Below are 21823 nucleotides of genomic sequence, written 5' to 3' on the forward strand. Positions count from 1 at the left end.
TGGCTAATTAGCCTAGCCGTCTGGAAGCTTCCTTCAAATGTCACAACAGGCATTGTTCAGCTGCGTGTCAATATGTGTGTGCGTGGCCTTATGGGTGCATGCGCATGCACTCTAACCAAGTCATTGTTGTGTCCTCGGCACACAATGTGGCCACTTCTGAGTGGAGTTGCAGACAGGAAGGCCCACTTTGTAAGGTGGAACAACTCAATCCAAAAAAAGATGGTATCAATATTTTTGCTGCATTAACATAGTATAATCTTGCAGCAGATCCAAAAATATACAGGGTGCAAAGAAGTTAGCAAAATAATTCACTGAATTGGTGCCATTTGCTTGTTGTAACTCAAAATAAACTTGAGTAATACTCAAATTGAAATACTCAAAATGTGTATTGGCCAATCTCCGGCAACTTTATTTAATTCCCGTACAAGTTTCCTATATTGATTCATGTAAGTAACAGGAGTGGGTTTTTAGCATAGAATTAGTAAATAAATGATATATAGCCACATGGAGTTTATGCATGTTGACACTAAGTCAGTGATTCGACCAAAGATTGGATTTTATAAACAGATAAATATAAAAAAATAATGCTCAAATTGTATCGCAAACATCCAGTTACATTATAGTTGACATATCGTCAAATATACGGACAAATAAATGAGTGAACTTACTTTTGGCGTTGCCATGACGTGCAAAGGATCTGAATGATGCAACTCCATGATGACTGTGTGACTTTTTAACTTTTGAATTTTAAATTGATTGTTGCTGTTGTAGTTTTAAGTAAATAAACTTAAAGATTAGTTGGGATAAGGAGTAAGACAAATATGTAAAAAATGTAACTTTTTTTTTTAAACATATATTTTGCGAAAAGGAGAACAATAGGTAATTTGGGTGTCCCTACTTATGAGAGTTCCAAATTAAGTTACTCAAATGGTTCACTGCTGCTCAGAAAGAGGGTCTCATGGGTGGCAAAAAGATGGGGGGGAAAAAATTACACAATGTGTTTAAAAGAAAAACACAAGCAGAGAGAGCATGCATGGCTGGAAACCCATGTGAAGAACTACGCCCCACCGGAACCAGGCCTTACTGCACCGTTCTCCGGCAGTTTAAGTATCAAGTCCAGCCAGCTCATAAATCACAAGTGCTCCCGTAAGCGTACCATTCTCCTGAGTTTTTTTTTTTTTTTTTTTTTTAGCAAGTTGATTATTGGCACAAGGGTTGCTAGCCCTTGTACTGAGAGTGCAGTTGAGCAGTACAGTTGAGGTATGTGCGATACATGACCTAGTCTGTAAGCATCAAGAAGACTTATGAATGACCGTGTTCCAGGAGGAACCGCTTGGCCAAGGATGATGGGTGATCAGCACCCATCCAAAAGACCAAAATTAACATATTTCACACCATCAGATTTTAATGAAATTCCATCTGCAGATAGATATTAAAGTGAATTTATATCTTCCATACCTTTTATCTTGTCCTGAAGCTCCATGAGTTTGAAAGGGTCAAAGTTGGACTTAACTTTCAAAGCACTCACATGAGTCGAGGTGGTCCAGTGTAAATCCGATGCAAAATTCAAGAGAAAAAGTAATCAACCTAACAAAGATGTATACGAATGGAAAATACACCCGATATCCTCTGAAAAAGCAGTACTTTCACAGACGTCCCCACGGACTCTCCTACTCGCTTACTTCCGGGAATTTTAACATTCCTACTTGTGAGGATAGGCTACATAGAAAATGGATGGATGGAAGGTGCGAGCTAGCTTTCTACTCACTAGCCACCCATGTTTGTTTACCTGCTTGAGAGGCAGTTTGATGAGGTCATGTTTTGTGCGCCGGCAAATACGGGAGCCCAGAGGCCTATATACATATTATGTTTATTATCGGCTTTTATTATAGAGAAAATCCCAGTACCTATATTGACCGATATTACATTTGTATGCAAATATCGGGCCGATAATATGGGTGGGTTGAGTTTAACTTGCCGAGCGTTATGACCGCAACAGTAGCCCGTGTTAGGGATTATCGTGCCTGTTGTGAGATCATTCAAACCTGCAAAAAAGCCTGTAGTTCCGGCGATCAAGTCAGGTGCTTGTGTGTCTCACCAAACATTAAAGTAACATTACGGACCCCTCGTGACCAGGGTATCATACTACATATCATCACAATGTCTTTGGATGAGTCAAAGTCTGATGTGAGAGCTTGGAAAATAAGGTCGCTTAGAGACCAGTATAAAAAATTCATTTACAGCACAGCAACGTGCAAATGACTGTTCACTAAGGATCGTTTGGATATTTAAGCAAAACAAAAAATCCTTCACTGACGGGAGAGTTGTGAAGTCGTGATTCTGCTGTAGAGATCTTACTCAAAGGTAAACAAAAACAGGAATTGTGTGACAAATTCAGGCGAATGTCAGCAACAAGAAAATCTGAAACTTTAAGAGGGTGTACTGTTGCAGCTTTTCTTTTAAAGAGACACTTACTAAATTGTATTATTTAATATTATTTTTTCAGAGAAAACGGTGCTGTTTTATTTAACTTTAGAAAGAATTGCCTCTTGAGTTAGTTTCATTGTTTGTACAGTCAAATCTTTTATTATTTATGTGCAATTTGGTCCTGTTTTCTTTTAGGTAGGTGCCAAGTTAATTGTGTTGTATTGAAACATCCGAGGGATGTGCAAGGTTTTTTATTACATTTTATATTCATATGAGCTAGTCTGTTTGATGCAATTTAAGGCAAAATGAGGTTCGGACCTTTGCTGTGAAAAAAATTGAATAAACGGACCATATTCAGTTTTAATTGAAGACCTTTGCTATAGATCCAAACGTAAAACAAATTTTGTATTCTATTGATCATTACATCTGTTTGACACTGTGCACTGATTTTCCAGTGTAATGAGTCAGGAAAATATTTGGAAGTTGCATATTTTGGAAAGTGTCTTGCTGCCAAACTTCCCTTCTTTCCCTTCTCTTCTTTCCCATTCAACCACCCATGTTGTGGAGTAGACAGATCCCTGTTGTCTCCCAGTCTGGGGTAGAACGTTGTTCTTTGGCTCCAGCCAGGAAAAGGGTCTCGGGGGTTTGTTGTTTTTGCTTTCCGATAGCATCTACATGTGTACCTCACGGTCGGGTGTTTATTATGCTGCCTAGAATGCTTATGGGGGGGCGGGGGCATGGGGGTATGTGGTCAGTTCTGCATCACCACGGAGATTCCGTGTCGACAGCATCAGTCGACTGTCCCCTTGGAAGTGTCCCAAATGACATCATTGTGTCCCGCTGTTCAGTTGAGGATTCTGCTTCTTTAACAGTCCAGTTGTTTTCATGTAAGTTCACATTGCTATAATGATGATAGCATCACATATTCATTTATTTTATGAACTAATCATAAGTCATTTAGGTAGCAAAATAATGAAATAGAGACACCATTCTGTAGTATGACATAAAACAAAGAAAAGTTTGTGTGTGTTTTTTTTTTTTAAGTTTGATATAAAACAAAGAAAAGTTTTGTTTTTTTTAAGTTTTTGTTTTTGAAAGTGCAGTGGTTTCACTCAGGAAGACACTTATTAAAAATTAAATGAATAATAATCATGCATTCATTGTCTATTATGCAATTTTCTCCCTCTGTTTTTGCACTGCAGGTCGAGCTCCAGAAACTAAAGCTCTGGGTCTCAACAAGCTTGGAGTGCAACTCAACAAGAAGACAGGGAAAATAATTGTGGGGGTTGATGAGTCTACCACTGTGCCAAACATCTACGCTTTTGGTGACATAAGCCAGGTAGGAATTCCCAACAAATCACGCATTAACATCAAGAACAAACAACAAATCTTTTGCACGGTGGCCGAGTGGTTAGCATGTTGGCCACACAGGAGATCGGGAAGACCTGGGCTCGAATCTCCACTTGGGCATCTCTGTGTGGAGTTTGCAGGTTCTCCCCAGTGCGTGCGTGGGTTTTCCCGGGTACTCCGGTTTCCTCCCACATTCCAAAAACATGCCAGGTCCATAGCTATGAATGTGAGTGTGAATGGTTGTTTGTCTGTATGTGCCCTGCGATTGGCTGGCGACCAGTCCAGGGTGTACCCCGCCTCTCGCCCGAAGTCAGCTGGAATAGGCTCCAATATATACCCGCGACCCTAATTAGGATAAGCGGCATGGAAAAAAATAATGGATGGATCTCAATAAAGGAGAATATTGTGCAAAAGGTATTTTATTTCAGGAATTCAATTCAGACCAATTCAAGTTTTTGCAGTTCCGTTGCTGATTAGAGCGTGAACCAATAGTTTACAATACTGAACTTTAAAATGTAAAATTAAAAAAAAAATATATATATATATATATATATATATATATATATATATATATATATATATATATTTACTTTTTCAATTGACTTACTGAAATAAATGTACTTTTCAAAGAGATTCTAAGTTGTTGAGATGCACCTGTATGAGATAATTTACTTGTGATCAACTAAATTGACCAAATGCTTTGTAATTATTAAGAATATGTGTATCTGTACCATATATGTTACTATAATATTCTGAAAAACAATATTAACTTTTAATTTGAAGGTAAGAGATGTACAGATACACAACTGTTATGCATACCACCGACAAGGATTGATGTCAACAAATATTATAAAATAAAATAAAATAAAATGGATTGCTACATGTATAATTGTTTTATTTATAAAGAAATGACATTATGGAATACTAACCAACATATTTTTTTGGTCTGATGTGTCATCAGTCATGTTGAGTAGTATTGGAGGCATGGCAGCATATCATCTCATAACTACTCCACTGTAATACGGGCAAAGATATAACAATAGCTGATTGCATTAGCTTAGAAGAATATGACTGCAAAACCTCACAAAGGTACTGTAAAATCTCACTCTCGTTTAGAAAAACTCGACTTTAGAGGCAAATATCCCCCTTTTTTATATATCGTGTGTTTATATATTAAAATGTAACGGGAAATTACAGAAGTGTATAAACTCATAAAAATATTTTGGAGACATCAAGGTGCATTTTATTACTCAATAATGTAATTCTCAACCCCAAGATGAAGTTTAATGGGCCATGATTGTCCCATTAAGTGTAAACGTATATGTGTGTTCTGTTAAACCTATCGTTTCTCAGAGTGGGCCTCTGTGAGAACATTTACAGTGGCACGGCACTATATTCAAGCTGAACCATGTAAATACCTGTTAGCTCCAGCGGCTATAATGTCAGTGTGGCTTTTTTAACACAAACAGCTGTGTGCTTCCTTCCTGTCTCACAGAACTCATGATGACACACGCACACACACACTCACAGTCTACTTTGATTGACAGCTTGCTTTGATGCGTTGTGCTTCACCCCAATCTGCCTGTCATCTTGTCACAGCAGCAGCAGGAGGGCTTTTTTGGTTGTTTTTTTTAAGCGGAAGGTTTGATACCTTGCTCAAGTTGTACCAATGCATTTTTTGTTTCCTTCTCATTGTCAAATGAAGTGCCAAGAAATGCATTAAAATGACGCAGGCTATTTGGTGTTTAAACATTTACTGGCACATTAGTGAGTGCACATCCAAGTGTACTCAGTTGCAGAGATGTTTTGGACAACAGGATGTGATGTGGAAATTTAACAGGTTTTAGTCATGCCTATAAAATTGCCCCGCAGCCCTAGTATTTCCTGCACTACTTCGGTGGGTGTGTGGGTGTGTGTGTGGGTGTGTGTGTGTGTGTGTGTGTATATATCTGTGTTTTAATTTGCTCTGGCTCACATCCAGAACAATACACCATAAACCTTGGAGAACAGATTTGTATGTGTCTGTGTTAGACAGTTAAAATGTACAGTTTACAATGGGAAGTTTACAGGTACGTTGAAATAAGTGAAGCTGTCTGCTGTTGCAGGGTCGTCCTGAATTGACCCCGACGGCCATTAAAGCAGGAAAACTCCTCGCCCGCAGACTTGCTGGCCGGAGCACAGCACTCATGAACTATGATAATGTGAGACAAAAAAGACACACATACATGCACATCCGTCACCTTTTCTTAACGATACACTAATGATACCCAGCTAAATAGCAGTATCTGCCTTTACACTGTCATAGAAGTGTTCATTTATTTGTTGTGGTTGTATTTTCTAGTGAAATATATACATCATAATGCTAAGGTGTTTTCAATAATTGACTAATGTAGCGTGTTGGAGGCCATGCAAAATACATTTTGCTTTGCCTGCATATGTGTTTGTGTGTGCGTTTTTGTGATACTGTGTATATTTCAGGTGCCAACAACAGTGTTCACCCCTCTGGAGTATGGCTGTGTGGGTCTATCCGAGGAGGAGGCTGAAAGCAGGCATGGCAAAGACAACATAGAGGTAAGCGATCAGTCTTATTACTAACGGAAGACCAATGTACTTAATGGTATATATTATGTCTAGACTATATTTGACTTTTATTTATTAAAGAGGAAGTTTTCAGTCATCACCCTGCGTACAAATTTGCAGATTTTTTATCTTATATTTAATTTCTAGTATAAGCCACTTATTTGTGCTTTTATCTCCAAAAATAGGCAGTGCTTTTTTGCAGAAAACCCATCTCATTTATCCAGAGGTGGTAATAATTAAACTGTGTGATAATACAGTAATTTTTCGTGTATCATGGTTAATTGTTTCCAGACCCGACCGTGATCACCGCGATCACGCTTTCCACAAATTAGCATTTCTTGCTTATAAATGGAATATTTTCATAATTCGAGTTTTAACATGATTAGAGCCCTCTAGACATCAAATAACACCCCTATAGTCACCTTTACATTCATATTACACAATATAGTAGATACAATAACATATTGTAAATAATCCATGAAAGACATAAATAAGACTTGTACTTGTTTTTGTTGCTGTAAATGTGTTCCGGTGATGCGGACAGGAAGTGACACCGGGGATTCAGAATTGAGTTTTAACTTGACTCGGGTTACGGCCACAATAGTAACCCGTATTAGGGATTTAGTGATTATAATTCTAACCTGCAAGAAAAGCCTGTTGTTCAGGCAATCAAGTCTGGTGCTTGCAACAGATATGTTACAAGCAACAGATATGTTTCAATATTTGGAAACACAGTAACATGTTGTTACACTCTTTTATAAGTTAGATGAGGGTTGGTGGTTGTTTTTAAAAATGTCTTGCATGCACAACACTCGCATGGATCAGTCACTTTCTGCTTCCTTCAATCAAAATAAGACAAGAGAATGTCCGCTAAGCCCTAAAAACACAGAACTGCATACAGTACAGTAGAAAAACAGACCAATGTGTGTTTTCTCCACTTGAGTACGTGAGCAAGTGTGCCAGATGCGAGCCAACACCTGCACAACACAGTGGATAAATGGTTTAGCCAGCAAGGTGGGGCTCTTGGTTGTGAGTGACAGGTGAGCAGGAGGCCTGATTGAGGTGTGTGTGATGTGATGACAGGTATGCTTAGATCTTAGGAGGAGCTGCTGCACCGGCCCCCCGCCACAGCTGCACGCTCCTCCAAACTTGTGTTAACATGCTCGCCCCTTGAATTAAATGCATTAAACACACATCTTCAGCCAGGAGTTTTAAATGTGACACCGTAATGAACAACTGGGATTTGTTTTCCAGTGTTACATTTTTCTTTTCACTCAGCTGCCATTGCGTCCCAGTGTTGTTAAGATTAATCCGCCATTTGTACATTTTTCTTTAATTTGTGTGCTGTCACAATGGAAATATTTTTTTGTTGCAATTCAGTGTTGTATAAACACTAAAGCCATTATTTGCACATGATGGGATAAAGATGAGGGCCGCACAGTGGCCTAGTGGTTAGCATGTGCATCCAAAAACATGCAGGTGAGGTTAATTGGCGACTCTAAATTGTCCATAGGTATGAATGTGAGTGTGAATGATTGTTTGTCTATATGTGTCCTGCGATTAGCTGGCGACCGGTCCAGGGTGTACCCCGCCTGTCGCCGCAAGTCAGCTGGGATAGGCCCAGCATGCCCCCGCGACCCTAAAGAGGAGAAAAAGATGATAGTGAGGATGAGAAGTGAATATATTGAAAATATACTATTTGGTTGTTGCAGAGACATAAACACAATTGCATCCCGCAAAGCATTCCCTGTTCATATAATTTAATGATGGCGCAATCTTCAGTAGTTTGTCATGCTGATAAACTGACCCAACATCATTAGACTGCACAGGAACTATGCTACTCTGGGTGAAGCAATTGACTGTTGATTTTGGTCATTACCCGAGTGTATCATCATATACTGTACACATGTGGACAAAATGGTTGGTACCCTTCGTTCAATGAAAGAAAAACTCACAATGGTCACAGAAATAACTTGAATCTGGAAAAAGTAATAATAAATAAAAATTCTATGAAATTTAACCAATGAACGTCAGACATTGCTTTTCAACCATGCTTCAACAGAATTATTGAAAAAAATAAACTCATAAAACACGCCTGGACAAAAATGATGGTACCCCTAGAAAAGACTGAAAATAATGTGACCAAAAGGACATGTTAATTCAAAGTGTGTCCACTAACAGGTGTCTACAACCTTGTAATCAGTCAGTGGGCCTATAGATAGGACTACAGTCAGTCACTGTGCTGTTTGGTGACATGGTGTGTACCACACTCAACATGGACCAGAGGAAGCAAAGAAAAAATGGTCTCAGGAGATTAGAAAGAAAATTATCGCCAAGCATGTTAAAGGTAAAGGCTATGAGACCATCTCCAAGCAGCTTGATGTTCCTGTGACAACATTTGCACATATTGTTCAGAAATGTAAGATCCATGGGACTGGAGCCAACCTCCCTGGGTGTGGCCGCAGGAGGAAAATTGATGACAAATCAAAGAGACGGATAATACAAATGCTAACAAAAGAGCCTAGAAAAACTTCTAAAGAGATTAAAAGTGAACTTCGAGCTCAAGGAACATCAGTGTCAGATCGCACCATCCGTCGTTGTTTGAGCCACAGTGGACTTAATGGGAGAAGACCAAGGAGGACACCCCTGTTGAAAACAAGTCATAAAAAAGCCAGACTGGACTTTGCCAGACTACATGTTGACAATCTACACAGCTTCTGGGAGAATGTCCTATGGACAGATGAGGAAAAACATTTAACTTTTTGGCAAGGCACATCAGCTCTATGTTCACAGACGAAAAAATGAAGCAGATCAAGAAAAGAACACTGTCCTTACTGTGAAATATGGAGGAGGCTCTGTTATGTTCTGGGGCTGCTTTGCTGCATCTGGCACAGGGTGTCTTGAATCTGTGCGGGGTACAATGAAATCTCAAGACTATCAAGGGATTCTAGAGAGAAATGTGCTGGCCAGTGTCAGAAAGCTTGTCTCAGTCACAGGTCACAGGACAATGACCCAAAACACAGCTAAAAACCCCCAAGAATGGTTCAGAGGACAACACTGGACTATTGTAAAGTGGTCTTCTATGAGCCCTGACCTTAATCCTATTGAGCATCTTTGGAAGTAGCTGAAACCTGCCGTCTGGAAAAGGCACCCTTCAAACCTGAGACAACTGGAGCAGTTTGCTCATGAGGAGTGGACCAAAATACCTACTGAGAAGTGCAAAAGTCTCATTGACAGTTACAGGAATCGTTTGATTGCAGTGATTGCCTCAAAAGGTTCATTTTTGTCCAGACGTGTTTCATGAGTTTATTTTTTTCAATAATTCTGTTGAAGCATGGTTGAAAGCAATGTCTGACATTCATTGGTTAAATTTCATAGAATTTGTATTTATTATTATTTTTTTTCAGATTCAAGTTATTTCTGTGACCATTGTGAGTTTTTCTTTCATTGAACGAAGGGTACCAACAATTTTGTCCACGTGTGCATCGTGATGGTTTGGAGGCACTGAGTTCTATCTTATATTTAACTAAACTGCGGCATCTTAATTACCAAATTTAGTTGCAGCCACGTGCCAAGTGTGACTTGTGTGTGAGGCATATTGCTAACTTGGGTGTACTTTGATATAGCGCCAAATCTTTGTTCCATCTGTCAACAAAAACCCATCTGCACTTTTATGTGCATTTTTGTCCTGTCATGTATAGCCTAGACAATGCATTTATCGAGTACTGACACTAATATTTCCGGCTGCAGAACTAATAAACATTTCCTGCATTTGAAAAGAAATGTGTGCATTTACACACATCTGAAGCTTATTGGTTTGGCACACGTACAAAGGCACACCAAAACCATATCATTTTGGGTTTAATGAAGTTTAAATGTTATGGAATAATAAACCATTCAACAGAATGAGGCATGGTTGGATGAGTTGGATGAAGAACATGAGCAGATCTGGGGGAAATCATTATTTGATCCTCTGCTAATTTTATAGATTTACCAATTTGCAAAGGTGAGCTTCTGGTGAGCTTGGATATATAATCCACCATCTTGACAGTCAAATGAATTAATTCATTCATTCAGCAGAGCATGAAAATATCTTTAATGCATTTGACTTGCTGTTCTCCAGCTGGTCAAACAAAATGCTGTCTTTTCCTCTTTATGGAAGGATGACAGTGGGAAGCATGTTATAGGTCAGGCAAGACCCCGCATCTTCAGGACGAGGTGCCGTACTGTAGCACACTGTATGACGTTTCTCTGTATTTAATTTCTTATTAGTAAGAACACTGATTACAAGGGGTGTCACGATACACTCAGCTCATGAGACGATACACAATATTGGGTTCACAAGTACGAGAGTTAATTTTACTTTTACTTTTAATTTTACTTTACTTTTAAGAAAACTACAATGACAAAATATAGGACTGGACAAACAGACTTTTTTATTTAACTGAGTCACGAAACAATGCAGGTACATTTTGACATGTTATATAACTTTGCATGCATAACCTAAGCATGATGCATTTAACTTTAGAACTTCTTTCCACAAATTGAAACAAAAACAAAAAATTCTAAAAGTTAAAATGATGACAGCAGTTCTAACTGCTACTACTAAATATTGATAGATTGCAGTAGATTAGCTAAAAGAACTGCAGTTCCCACGATGTGTAGAGTGCCGTACCAGGAAGTAGTGAAATCGATGCTACAATCACGATTTGAAGTCTTATGCAACGGTCGTGTTTAGATCTGAAAAATCGTAAGTAACTTTGATCAAATGTAGATTTACTACATCATCTACTCGGACATTAACACCGCAGCAGCTGTTCAACAGAAAAAACAGAAGCCACCCACCCAAGCAAACTAGAGATGCTGGGAACACCGAGGTAGGTTGGGTTGCAAGGTTTATTGCAAGTGTGCTTGAAGTACTTATTATTCTGTTCCAATTCTGCTTTGCACACTGCCATTTCCATATTATGTGTATTATCATCCACAGTAGCAATACCATAGTTCACAGTCTGATAGACTTACAGCTGCCCTGTTCTTGCGAGACAGCTTTTCTCTAAGCTATAAATATCATCACGTTTTAATCTGACTGTAATCTTGCATTTTTTCCATTTTGAATTCATCCCACTAACAGTGATTTTTTTTCCACCAAGCCTTTTGCTGAAGGGACAGGAATCATTTGTGTGCTTCATGGGCACATAACCAGTCTGTGTGGGTCAAAATCGTTACTAGTTGGTAGGGGATCAAATAGTTACTTTACTCAATAAAATACACATTAATTTATACTAGGGCTGTCAAAAATAGCCCGTTAACAAATTTATTTCATTAATTACGTAAAAATGTTTACTGTCGTTAACGCATGCGCATCATGTCAAGCCACATCTCTGTCATGACGGCAGGCGGAGCCACAATAGCGTCCCCACAGTCACACAGTCTGCCGCTGTTAAGTAACTTTATTCTGACCTCAACACATCAACAACAGTACAATTTCAACACCATATATGTATATCCAACTCACAAACACGTCTCTATTCAGCTTGTCCTGGAAAAGACACTTCCGCATTGTCACTAGACGACCACGAGATGGATTCACTGACACTCATTCACTGGACATCACAACAAGGTCTTTATTATGCGTGTATGTGTGGTCTAAATAAACAGAAATACAAACAAAACCAATACGTAGATATTCTTATCACTCACTTTGCAACTCTTAATGCGGAAGTACAATTTGCTGCATTTAAGTCTGCTCGGAAAAATCCTTCAAAGTACACTCAAAATATTGAATTAAAATTAAATGACGTGTTGTCTTTGAACGCAACCCTTCATGGCTTAAATAACACGGTTAAAGAGTGTTTCAAATGTTCTGCTGCTATTAAAGAGACTAGTGTACGGCAAATACATTTTCAGATGTGTGGTATCTTTTAGCTTGATGGAAATTTTCAGTTCATTTGAAGCTGTGAATACATACAAATGCATTTGTTTTTCTCTTCATACAATACAACAAAAATGGGCATATTTCACACATAGCGACAAATGGTTATTAATCATGGTCAACTTATTTGACAAATGTAATTCATTTGATTCAAAGTTTTAATCATTAGACAGCCCTAATTGATACCGAAATAATAAAAAAAAAATTCAGAGTTTATGTGACATTATTTTTCTCTCTCCCAAAATAAAACAAATACCAAAACAATTATAGACTTCATGTCTTTGTAAGGGGGTAAACTTACAAATTCAGTAAGGGATGAAATAATTATCTTCTACACTCTATGTGATCTTGTAGAAATTCTTCACTGTAGAGTGGAAAGTGTTTCAGCATCAAAAAGGAGTCCAGTACCATATTCTCTTCCATTTTCACTTCCTGTAGGTGAAATGGCTATGTCAGATATCTTATTATTTTTGTTCAGCGTACCTGCCCCTTAGATCTAGCTGATTGGCAGCACTATGTAATATGATGTTAAAACAATCTGCAACTGTTTTTGAGACATAACATGGATTTTCTTCTTTGCAGGTTTTCCATGCTTTCTACAAGCCGTTAGAATTCACTGTTGCGGAGCGTGATGCCAGCCAGTGTTACTTAAAGGTTGGATTCAATTGTGTAAAATGTATTTTTTTAAAATGTATTGAAAAAAAAAAGTTCTGTTCCTACAACAGCGATGCTAGTCGGGTTTTGTGTAAATAGGAACTTATACATAAATTACCACCTAAGTCACTCTGTACACAGAACACATGAAAGACATGTCAAATACAGTAATAAAAAGATTAAATACAAGAATTAAATGAAGCGGTAATCAAAAAGAGAGAACAACCCCTTACTTTTATCCCTGCGGTTGACGTGTACACTGGAAGGGCGTTGCAAGGGAGGGAGAGACAGGCCTATCGGGATGAGGAAATCTCAATTATGAAACCACTTCGCTTAGTTGTCACTGTCCATTTCATAGGAACATATGCTTTCACATGGTCATGGTGTTTGAGCAGCTTGGACCAGGCATGCAGCCAATGGTGGCATTTTTCCCTTTTCTGAGCACTAAAACTAAAAAGAATGAAAGTGACATTGTCATCCCCCAGTGTAGAGATTACGTATTTTATTGCCTACATATCCTTCCGCCAAGTGCACTTAATTAGCGCTCTCTTTCGTTTTGTACAGTGTTAATAATTTATGGGAGTGCGTATGTAGCCGGGCCGATTGGTGGCTTAGTGGTTAGCATGTTGGCCAGACAGTCGGGCGATCAGGAAGATCTGGGTTCAAATCTCCGTTGGGCATGTCTGTGTGGGGTTTGCAGGTTCTCTGGGTACTCCAGGTTCCTCCCACATTCCAAAAACATGCGTGTTAGGTTAATTGGCGACTCTAAATTGTCCACAAGTAGGAATATGAGACTGAATGTTTGTTTGTACATGTATATGTGCCCTGTGATTGGCCGGCGACCAGTCCAGGGTGTACCCTGTCGCTCGCACTAGGTCAGCATAGAAATCCGTATACCCGCGACCCTAATGAGGATAAGCGGCATAGAAGATGGATGGGCGTCTGTAACCACGAAACATAGTGGTTTTATTTCATTTTATTTATTTTTATTTTTTGTAATCATCGTCAAATCATATTTATTATTTCTGCCAAACTTTGCAGATGCAACCGCCAGCATATCTTAAAGGGTTTCTTGCTTTCTTAGGTGATATGTGAGCGGGCTGGTGTCCAGAAGATCCTGGGTCTGCACTTCACTGGTTCAAATGCAGGAGAGGTCACCCAGGGCTTTGCTATGGGCTTCCAGTAAGTTGACTGCTACTGTTTGAAGATGAAGATGTTTGAAATGAAGATGTCACTTCAGCACATCAAGATGGTGCTGCAGAGATAGTGAATGATAACTTGTATGTGTGTGTGTTTACTAGGTGTGGGGCTACGTATTCGCACCTCTTAGAGACAGTGGGCATCCACCCGACAAGTGCTGAGGAGCTAGTCAAGGTCAATATCACAAAACGTTCTGGATTGGATGCCACTGTCACCGGATGCTGAGGTTAAGTCCCCTCGGTTTCTGAATGTGGAGCACACAGGGTAGGAAAACGTTAGTTATATTTGAGCCGCTCTTTCTTTTTTATCCTTTACTTCTCCATGTGTCCCCTCATCATGCTGTGCTGGTCACTCAAGGTAACACCTGGTAGACAGGTGACTATAAATGGGAATTTATTTGATAAACAAGACAAGTTTGGTGTATAGTCAAACCTCGGTTTTCGAACGCCGTAGTTTTTATATGATTTAGTTCTTCTTGAAAATGTCGCCCCGGTTTTTGTGAAATCTTGCGCGTATAAAGTCATCTGTTTGCCCTGTGCTGTATCATTCCACGGAATCAAGTGCCTAAAAAAAGCACTCACTGTGCTTTGTTTTTTTTTTACATTGAGTGGCACTGCTAAATAACCCGCCATGGGGACAAAGAAGGTTGTGAGTGCCAGCAATTTAATAAAGAAGGTGAGAAACTACTTGAATTCAAGAAAGAATTCATCGCAAAGTACGAAGATGGTATCCCATCCCGTCCTTCTTCTCCACTCATCGCCGTCTTTGCCAAAAAGAGTCTTCAATCAAGGTATAAATTATATAAAATGTTCTTTGTCCATTTCATTCATCATTGATACAGTGGAACCTCGGTTAGCATCTGTCCCAGTTAGTGTGTTTTCTGGTTAACGTCAAATATTTTTGCCACAATTTTGCCTCGGTATGCGTGCATTCTCCGGATAGTGTGCAATATGGCGTGCATCTTTTCGTGTTATTAATCATCATGGGAGTCCAACTGTGTTCTTATTGTATTTTTATCATAAAACTTCCTTGTTAGCATACTATTAGTTAGCAGAACAAACTAGCAACCGGGACCGGAAGTCAGCTGTGCATTGTTTTCTGCATATAAAACTATATTTATTCTCTATAAAATATATTTTCGGGTGTCTGGAACGGTTTAGCTTTGGTTTCCGTACATTTCTGTTTTCATCTGACCTTTTGGAAAGGATTAATAATGAAAACCGAGGATCCACTGGATTATGAAAGTGGACTAAATCATGTTTGTGTCTTTTGGAGGAGCATGCTCATAAATCAGGATTAAAGCCTGTTCTCAAGGTGTTGATGAAAAAGTGCAAGAAACACAGAGCAGGTTTTTCTGAAAATATATTCTACAAATATTGTTGTTTCTGTAGCCGTAGTTCCTGTCCATTAGTCTTGAATGTGACACATACCATAGACCCCTTACACGCCGCCCGCCATGACACTGATGGATGGCCTCAGGACTGTCGCTGCAGCGACGCCGCCCCATTTCCCATGGACGGACACAAACAGTCGACCGTAGTTGTCAGTCAGTCCTCCAGGAAAGACTTGGCCAGGGAGAAGGGTCCCTGAGGGTTTAGGAAGGTCCAGTATTACCACAACTTATTGTGACTAATACTCTCTGCCAGGACATGAAGCAGTAGAACAGGATGATAAACATCTACAGGCTGGTCATACTCTGCATCACTGCACCAGCAGCTCTGCAGCAGCTGTAGTTCTCAGTCATACCCAAAGGTGGCACTGTTGTCTGTCAATTATCATGTCCTGAGTGGGCCAGACTAAATAAAGGTGTGTGTACGATCAAATCTAACCTCCAATACATTAATTTAATCCCCACAATTAATATGTTTTTTGTTGAAGTCGGAGCATAGACTGGATTTGTGATACGGGTTATCTCTTGTGTGTTTACATGGAGGCAAGGTCAGGGCTTAAAAGAGTCATCACCATTAAGATAAGCACAATTGTATATATCAATCAAGCCAAAATAGCAGATAAAAGCGTTTGCCAGAGTCCTCAAATGTTCAACCTGACGACCGAACTGGACATCCTCAAGCGTGCGTAAGGTTACTAGGCGGACGAGGAGCGGGGAGGGCTTGCTACCCAAATTTGGGGACCTTAATGGAGGCTGATGGGTGTAGTTTATTTTGATGTGATGTCTAATCTGTCCAGTCTGATTAATGAGCGTGATGAGGGGAGTGACAGCGTGCCTGGAGATGGAAAGAGGAAAAAGAGAGAGCGGGCTACCAGGTTTATTTGGACCAAGTCCGGGAGCGAAAGAGCTGAGTTTCAGCTCGGTTGTTGAGGGATGGGGGGGGGGGGGGGGGGTTCCTGTGTGCTCTGTTCCAAACCGAGGTGCTGACTGAAGGACCCTGACCTCTGCTCAGCAGGAACAGCTTGACTCTATCACTCTGAGTACAGAGGGCTCACATGCTCTGGTGCTGCACAGCGGGGGGTGAGTGGGTTTTGGATGGAGATGGTGAGGATGGCCACTGGACCAAGCCAGTCGGTGTTCCTGCCCTTAACAAGGCACTTCTGAGACCGTGCAAGGCAAAGGAAGGGAAGTCATTCAGTCCATCAGGGTAACTGTAATGTCTGTTTACTTTTTACCCTCCACTTCCCCTCTGCTGTCCTTCCTTCGTGTACAGAGAAGAATGTTCTTGCTCACGTGCACATCACGAAAAACGTTAAATAATATATGCTTTTAATTGGAATGATTATTAGACATTGTTGATCAGTCTCTCCCATCTTATAACTTGAGCAGTGAGCCTCCTCTGAGCAGCACGGGGGATCAGGGTTCAACTTTCAGGTATAGCCAGCTAATGATGACCTGCACTAAAACCCAAAACTGGGGAGTGCCGGGCTGATGTCTCCTGGCCGCCGACTTTGCAAACTTTGTTATATATAATTTATATGGAAAGTAACAACACTGGCGATGCATAGTGTCCATATTAAAGTTGCGATGTCCTCTGATGGTCTGCTGTCCTTCATGAGTCCATGCATGTGCTACATCAACACACAACCCACATTAGAGCTTTTTTTTAATACTTATTCTAATTATTCTTAATTATTGATTGTGTATTTGCAAAGGCAATGCATACGGGTATGAAAACAAATGCTTCCACACTCATACACATGCAAAACTATACTATTCTATACTCATTTATAAATTATATTTGTATAAAATAGTGTTCTTTTGCATGTATATGAGTGTGTAAGTGTTTATTTCTTGTTACATGCCAGGGTATCCTCCTGTTTGTTTGTGGTCCCGGAACGGTAACCCCCCATGATAAGCGGGGATCTGCTACAAACATATATTGCATCCATGACTCATTGCCATCAAGCTTGTGGGAAGATAATAATGTTCAAAATACTGTAATTTATGTCTGAAATATTTTGCAGCAAAGGATAAATAGACTGAAAAGTCAAATGTTCAGTGCTTATTATGCATGGAAAGCTGTTCATAATTCACATGTTGAATAATGGACCGAGAGACAGGCCAGAGGACACGTTCATAGATTTCATCTCCTGCATTAAGAAGTTAATGTTCTCCATTGTATGAACTAAAAATACATTTTTGATAGAAGGGGGTCTTGCCAACATAATATTCTTAGAGTACATTTTGAATATGAAGCTATGGATCTCAAACTGTAGACAGGTAAATCGCCTGCTGCGGGGTCGCCCCAGTTGTAATAAAAATGGGCTGACACATGCAGTACTATTTCATTATTAGAGTTCCTGGAAAGGAGTTTGCAATAAATATCCTCCCTCATTATTCCCAGTAAAGCCACAAGTAGACGTTCTTATATTTTGATGACAAATTGCACATGAAACAACAACGTCTGTTTGGCAGTTTTTCTTACACAAAGGCTTTAAATGAAGCTCACTTAGTTTCCAAAATTACTGCACAAAATCGGATGTGCAAAATAAAAACCCTGGATTAGTACAGGTGATCTTAACTCATGCTACATGGCTTAGTCTTCACATGAAGCCGTGTCACCAGGGGTGGTCACACTTTGACCCGGGCTCGTCTCTGCTGACAGGCTGCTCTGCTATGCAGCCCTGTCACTCAACCCTGTTCACCAACAATGGTAGAAATTCCAGTATGTTTGTTTGGTTAAGGATGGCTCTCTGAAACCCCTGAACCTCCTCGGGATCCACAGCAGCCTTCGTCTGCCAGTGTCAGTCCAAAGCCAGACGACAGAGTAAAGTTCACCTTAGTCAGCCCCATTTAGCAATTGTAACTCGTATGTCCCTCTACAATGGAGCAAACAGGCTAAAGCCACCTTGAAATGCACTTAGTAGAACATGTCAACATGTCAGGCTCTGCTCGGTTCTTCGTTCTGTCCTAATCCATTCCATTGAATGCTGACAGTTGTCTGTGAGTCAGACATTCACCGGGCCTTTGTCACCTCAGCTCTTGAGTTGCAGCAGCTCCAACGAAGAGCAGAACCTTCAGACGCACGTTCAAAAACACACATGCCGGGTATTAAGCTCCACAGCCAACGCAAAAGCCTCTGGAGGAGGAGAAAGCGTTACAAACCTTGTGTAAACACAAGAGCCAAAGTGACGCAAGGAGCAGAAAAGGCTCAACCTTGGCGAGGATTATCCATGAGAAATGAAAAGGGGACGATTATGACTGCTCTGTTGTGTTGCCAGCCAGTATCTGGCTGAAGGGATGTCAGTCTGAGATGCCTTCAGGGCCCGGACAAGGTGTGGTGCTTGAGTCCCAGGTTTTCCAGGAGAATCAGCCCAGCGACCCCTATTAAACACAAAGGTTTAATAATGGACTCACGATAACAACTGTGAGAACAAGAGTGTTGAGCAGCAACACTTCCTGAGTCCAAGGACACGTCGTCTTCTTGATTCCAGGACTGTGACTCCCTTTACAGTTAAAGTACTCCCCTTCAAAAATATCAAGGTTGTCTTGTTTATGCTTGGCTGATCTAAGGGCTACACAGACTGCGCTACAACCGCCAGAAAGATTCAGTCAACAACTCGCATCTCTTCTTGACTTTCTTTCAACCACAAACACTGCGAGAAGAAGGTCGTCTCTTGTCAGTGCAGGGTCCCAATGGTAGCCCAGAGGAGGTGAGGGCCTGTGAAATGAGCTTATCTGACCCCTGATAAGAACAGGATACCCTCAGGAATGGTCTAAATTCAATACACATGGCTGCCACTGTGGCTTTTATCAGAGGGGATGTTTGAAAAGGAGCTCGCTGTCACACTGTGGTTGGGTTCAGCCTATCTAGATGGGTCAAACACACCGCAACCCTTTGGTAGAACACGACTGCCTGCAGCTAACAACAAGAAGAGGATGTGCAACATTGCTTTATGTTGTGGTTTGGAGCAATTATAATGCCAACCTCTTCTAACAAATCATTTCCGAAGATGTTTTGTCACTCAGGAAGCTGTATAATTGCAAGATTTATTGAAGGGATATTGTGTACATTTGCATACCAAACTACACTCACTGGGTTGAGCCAAGTCTGATTGCAAAGGCAACACAACTTGCTGATTTTTACCGCTAAATAAGACGTCCCGTACACTGCTTTTTGGTATGACCCAAAGCAACCACTGAGAACTGGCCATCCATCCATTTTTTTTTTTTTAGGTGGAGCCTATCCCTGCTGCCGAGAGGTGGGGTATACTGTGAACCGGTCACTAGTCAATCCCTACACGCAGAACGTGTGCTGTGCATAGGGCCCCACGGTCCATGTAGGGCCCCATTTTGCCCAAAGGGGCAATTTCTCTACAAATGGGCATCCATGCCGTGAGGCGTACAGCACCAAGTCAGCCCGAGGCACGTGAGGAAGAAAAGACGTATAATCTGACTGATAGTACAGGGCAGAATAAACTAATTCACCCACTTATCTGTCGTTCCCTGGTGGTGTAATAGTACAGCCTTGCAAGGCAGAGGGTGTGCAATTGATCCGAACCCCAAACTTTTTTTTTTTTTTATTTGGTTAATTAATGTTAATTTACACTAAAAATGATTTATTAAACAATTTCTTTTGCATTTATTCGTATTACTCCAAAACATGCATCGAGCTAAATTCAGTTTCAAGTCAGACAGTATAAAATGGCTTTAAATTGGTCAGTTAAAACAAAAACAAAAATTGAATTTTTTTCTCCGAAAATAGGCAGTTTTTTCTGCAGAAAACCAATATCATTCACCACGAGACCACAAGTCGGTAAGCCCACAATTTTTATGTCTGTATGCTTCACTGATAATGCTTTTTTGTCAAGCGGTGAGATTTCACACTTTGTTTAGCGGGCCTTTAACACACCTTAGTTGTATGCTGTGACTGGCTACAATGACTCTGATTCCATTCATTAGTTCATTATTAGTCATTAGTCATCATTAGTTCATTCATTATTGGGGGGCCGTGTGTCAGAAGTTGACTTTTTTATGTATATCAATTTGCCATTCGCTAGTGGTCCCTGAATGTAACCTCCATGATAAGCGAGGACCTACTGCATTAACTTATTTTGAAAAGCTTTACTTGATTTAGTCCAATAAGCAGATTTAGGCTTACTGTACAGCGCTGTGTAAAATGTTGATAGTTTGTCCTTTTTGTACAGCAGTCTTTGATCCACATTGATGCAACGTTAAGCGAGTTGGGGCCAATCAAATTCGTTACACTTAGGACATCATCTTGACCACAAGGAAATGAAAGCACAAGTCTTATTTATGCCTTAAATGTCTTATTTCCTCTGATTACGTCCACCATATTGGGTAATACGAATGTAAAGATGACTACAGGTGTGTTATCTCATGCGTAGAGGGCTCTGATAATGTTACAAATCGGATTTAGTAGATCAACAGGTTTTCTATGCCATAACGACAAAAAATACTGTATTCCATTTATAAAGAAGGAATTAACCAGTTAACCATGTAAACGAGGGATTATTGTATATGGAAACACTGCTGTATACATTTTTTTTTTTTTTACGAGAAATATTCCACCAATGACTTTGAGGTCTTCAAACACATGTACTGTATCAAATATGATACTCATGCATTACAGGTTAAAACACTTGTAATGCAGTTAACCTTGCCATCACATATGAAGAGTGCAATTGCTCGTTGCCATTCACTCCTGTGGAACTGCAACTAAATGCAACTTGTTGAATCATACAATGCCTATGAACAATTGAGTTATGATGGACAACAACTATTCAGAAGAACAAAATCAAATCATGGGAGTCAGGATTGCTTTCGGCCCTGTGTGGACATGAGCATTGAGAAACAGCTTCATCTCTAAAAGGGATGTTCAAATGGAGCTGATAAAAACATTACGGCTGCGGGTGCCTCCCCGCTGACCATTCCAAGGGAGGATGGTTGAAGCATGCTGATATAATGCTCTTCATGAGACTTGCTCATTAATAAAGCTGTCTTATTCACTCCTCACATCTCACCAGCCTCTTCGTTCACACCAGCAAAGTTCCCCAACGAAAACAGGAAGTAGGGAGTCAGGGTATGATACATTGTACATCCAACACAAGCACGCATACTCTTCGGCTGACTTGCCAGCTTACAAAGTTACAAATAGATAAAAGATGGATGAAGGTCACATGCAAATATTAAGAGTGTTTTTGTGGTTATTGCTGCACTTATTTGCTGTTTCTCAGTGCATACTCTCATGAGGCCATTCAAACAGT

General features: G+C 40.2%; 1 protein-coding gene and 1 long non-coding RNA gene across 5 annotated transcripts in view; one reads left to right on the forward strand and one right to left on the reverse strand.

The window, feature by feature from the left end:
• Positions 1-14537, forward strand: part of txnrd2.2 (thioredoxin reductase 2, tandem duplicate 2) — a 37047-nt gene extending 22510 nt beyond the window's left edge. For all 3 annotated transcript variants that reach the window (XM_054773319.1, XM_054773316.1, XM_054773317.1), the window contains exons 12-17: positions 3630-3766; positions 5883-5978; positions 6256-6348; positions 12872-12943; positions 14028-14125; positions 14245-14537. In XM_054773319.1, the coding sequence (XP_054629294.1) occupies positions 3630-3766; positions 5883-5978; positions 6256-6348; positions 12872-12943; positions 14028-14125; positions 14245-14368 (620 nt within the window). In that variant the 3' untranslated portion in view covers positions 14369-14537. The remainder of the gene's footprint in view (positions 1-3629; positions 3767-5882; positions 5979-6255; positions 6349-12871; positions 12944-14027; positions 14126-14244) is intronic.
• Positions 7619-15938, reverse strand: LOC129179714 (uncharacterized). Of its 2 annotated transcripts, none has more exons than XR_008570048.1 (3): positions 15574-15938; positions 13177-13236; positions 7619-7996 (listed from the first exon to the last, which is right to left on the reverse strand). It is a non-coding gene; the product is annotated as an uncharacterized LOC129179714 (long non-coding RNA). The 2 variants fall into 2 exon arrangements; XR_008570047.1 differs by lacking the exon at positions 7619-7996 and adding an exon at positions 11966-12721.
• Positions 15939-21823: the final 5885 nt, after the last annotated feature.

The sequence above is a fragment of the Dunckerocampus dactyliophorus genome, chromosome 4 (genome assembly GCF_027744805.1).
Source record: "Dunckerocampus dactyliophorus isolate RoL2022-P2 chromosome 4, RoL_Ddac_1.1, whole genome shotgun sequence".
Lineage (NCBI taxonomy): Eukaryota > Metazoa > Chordata > Actinopteri > Syngnathiformes > Syngnathidae > Dunckerocampus > Dunckerocampus dactyliophorus.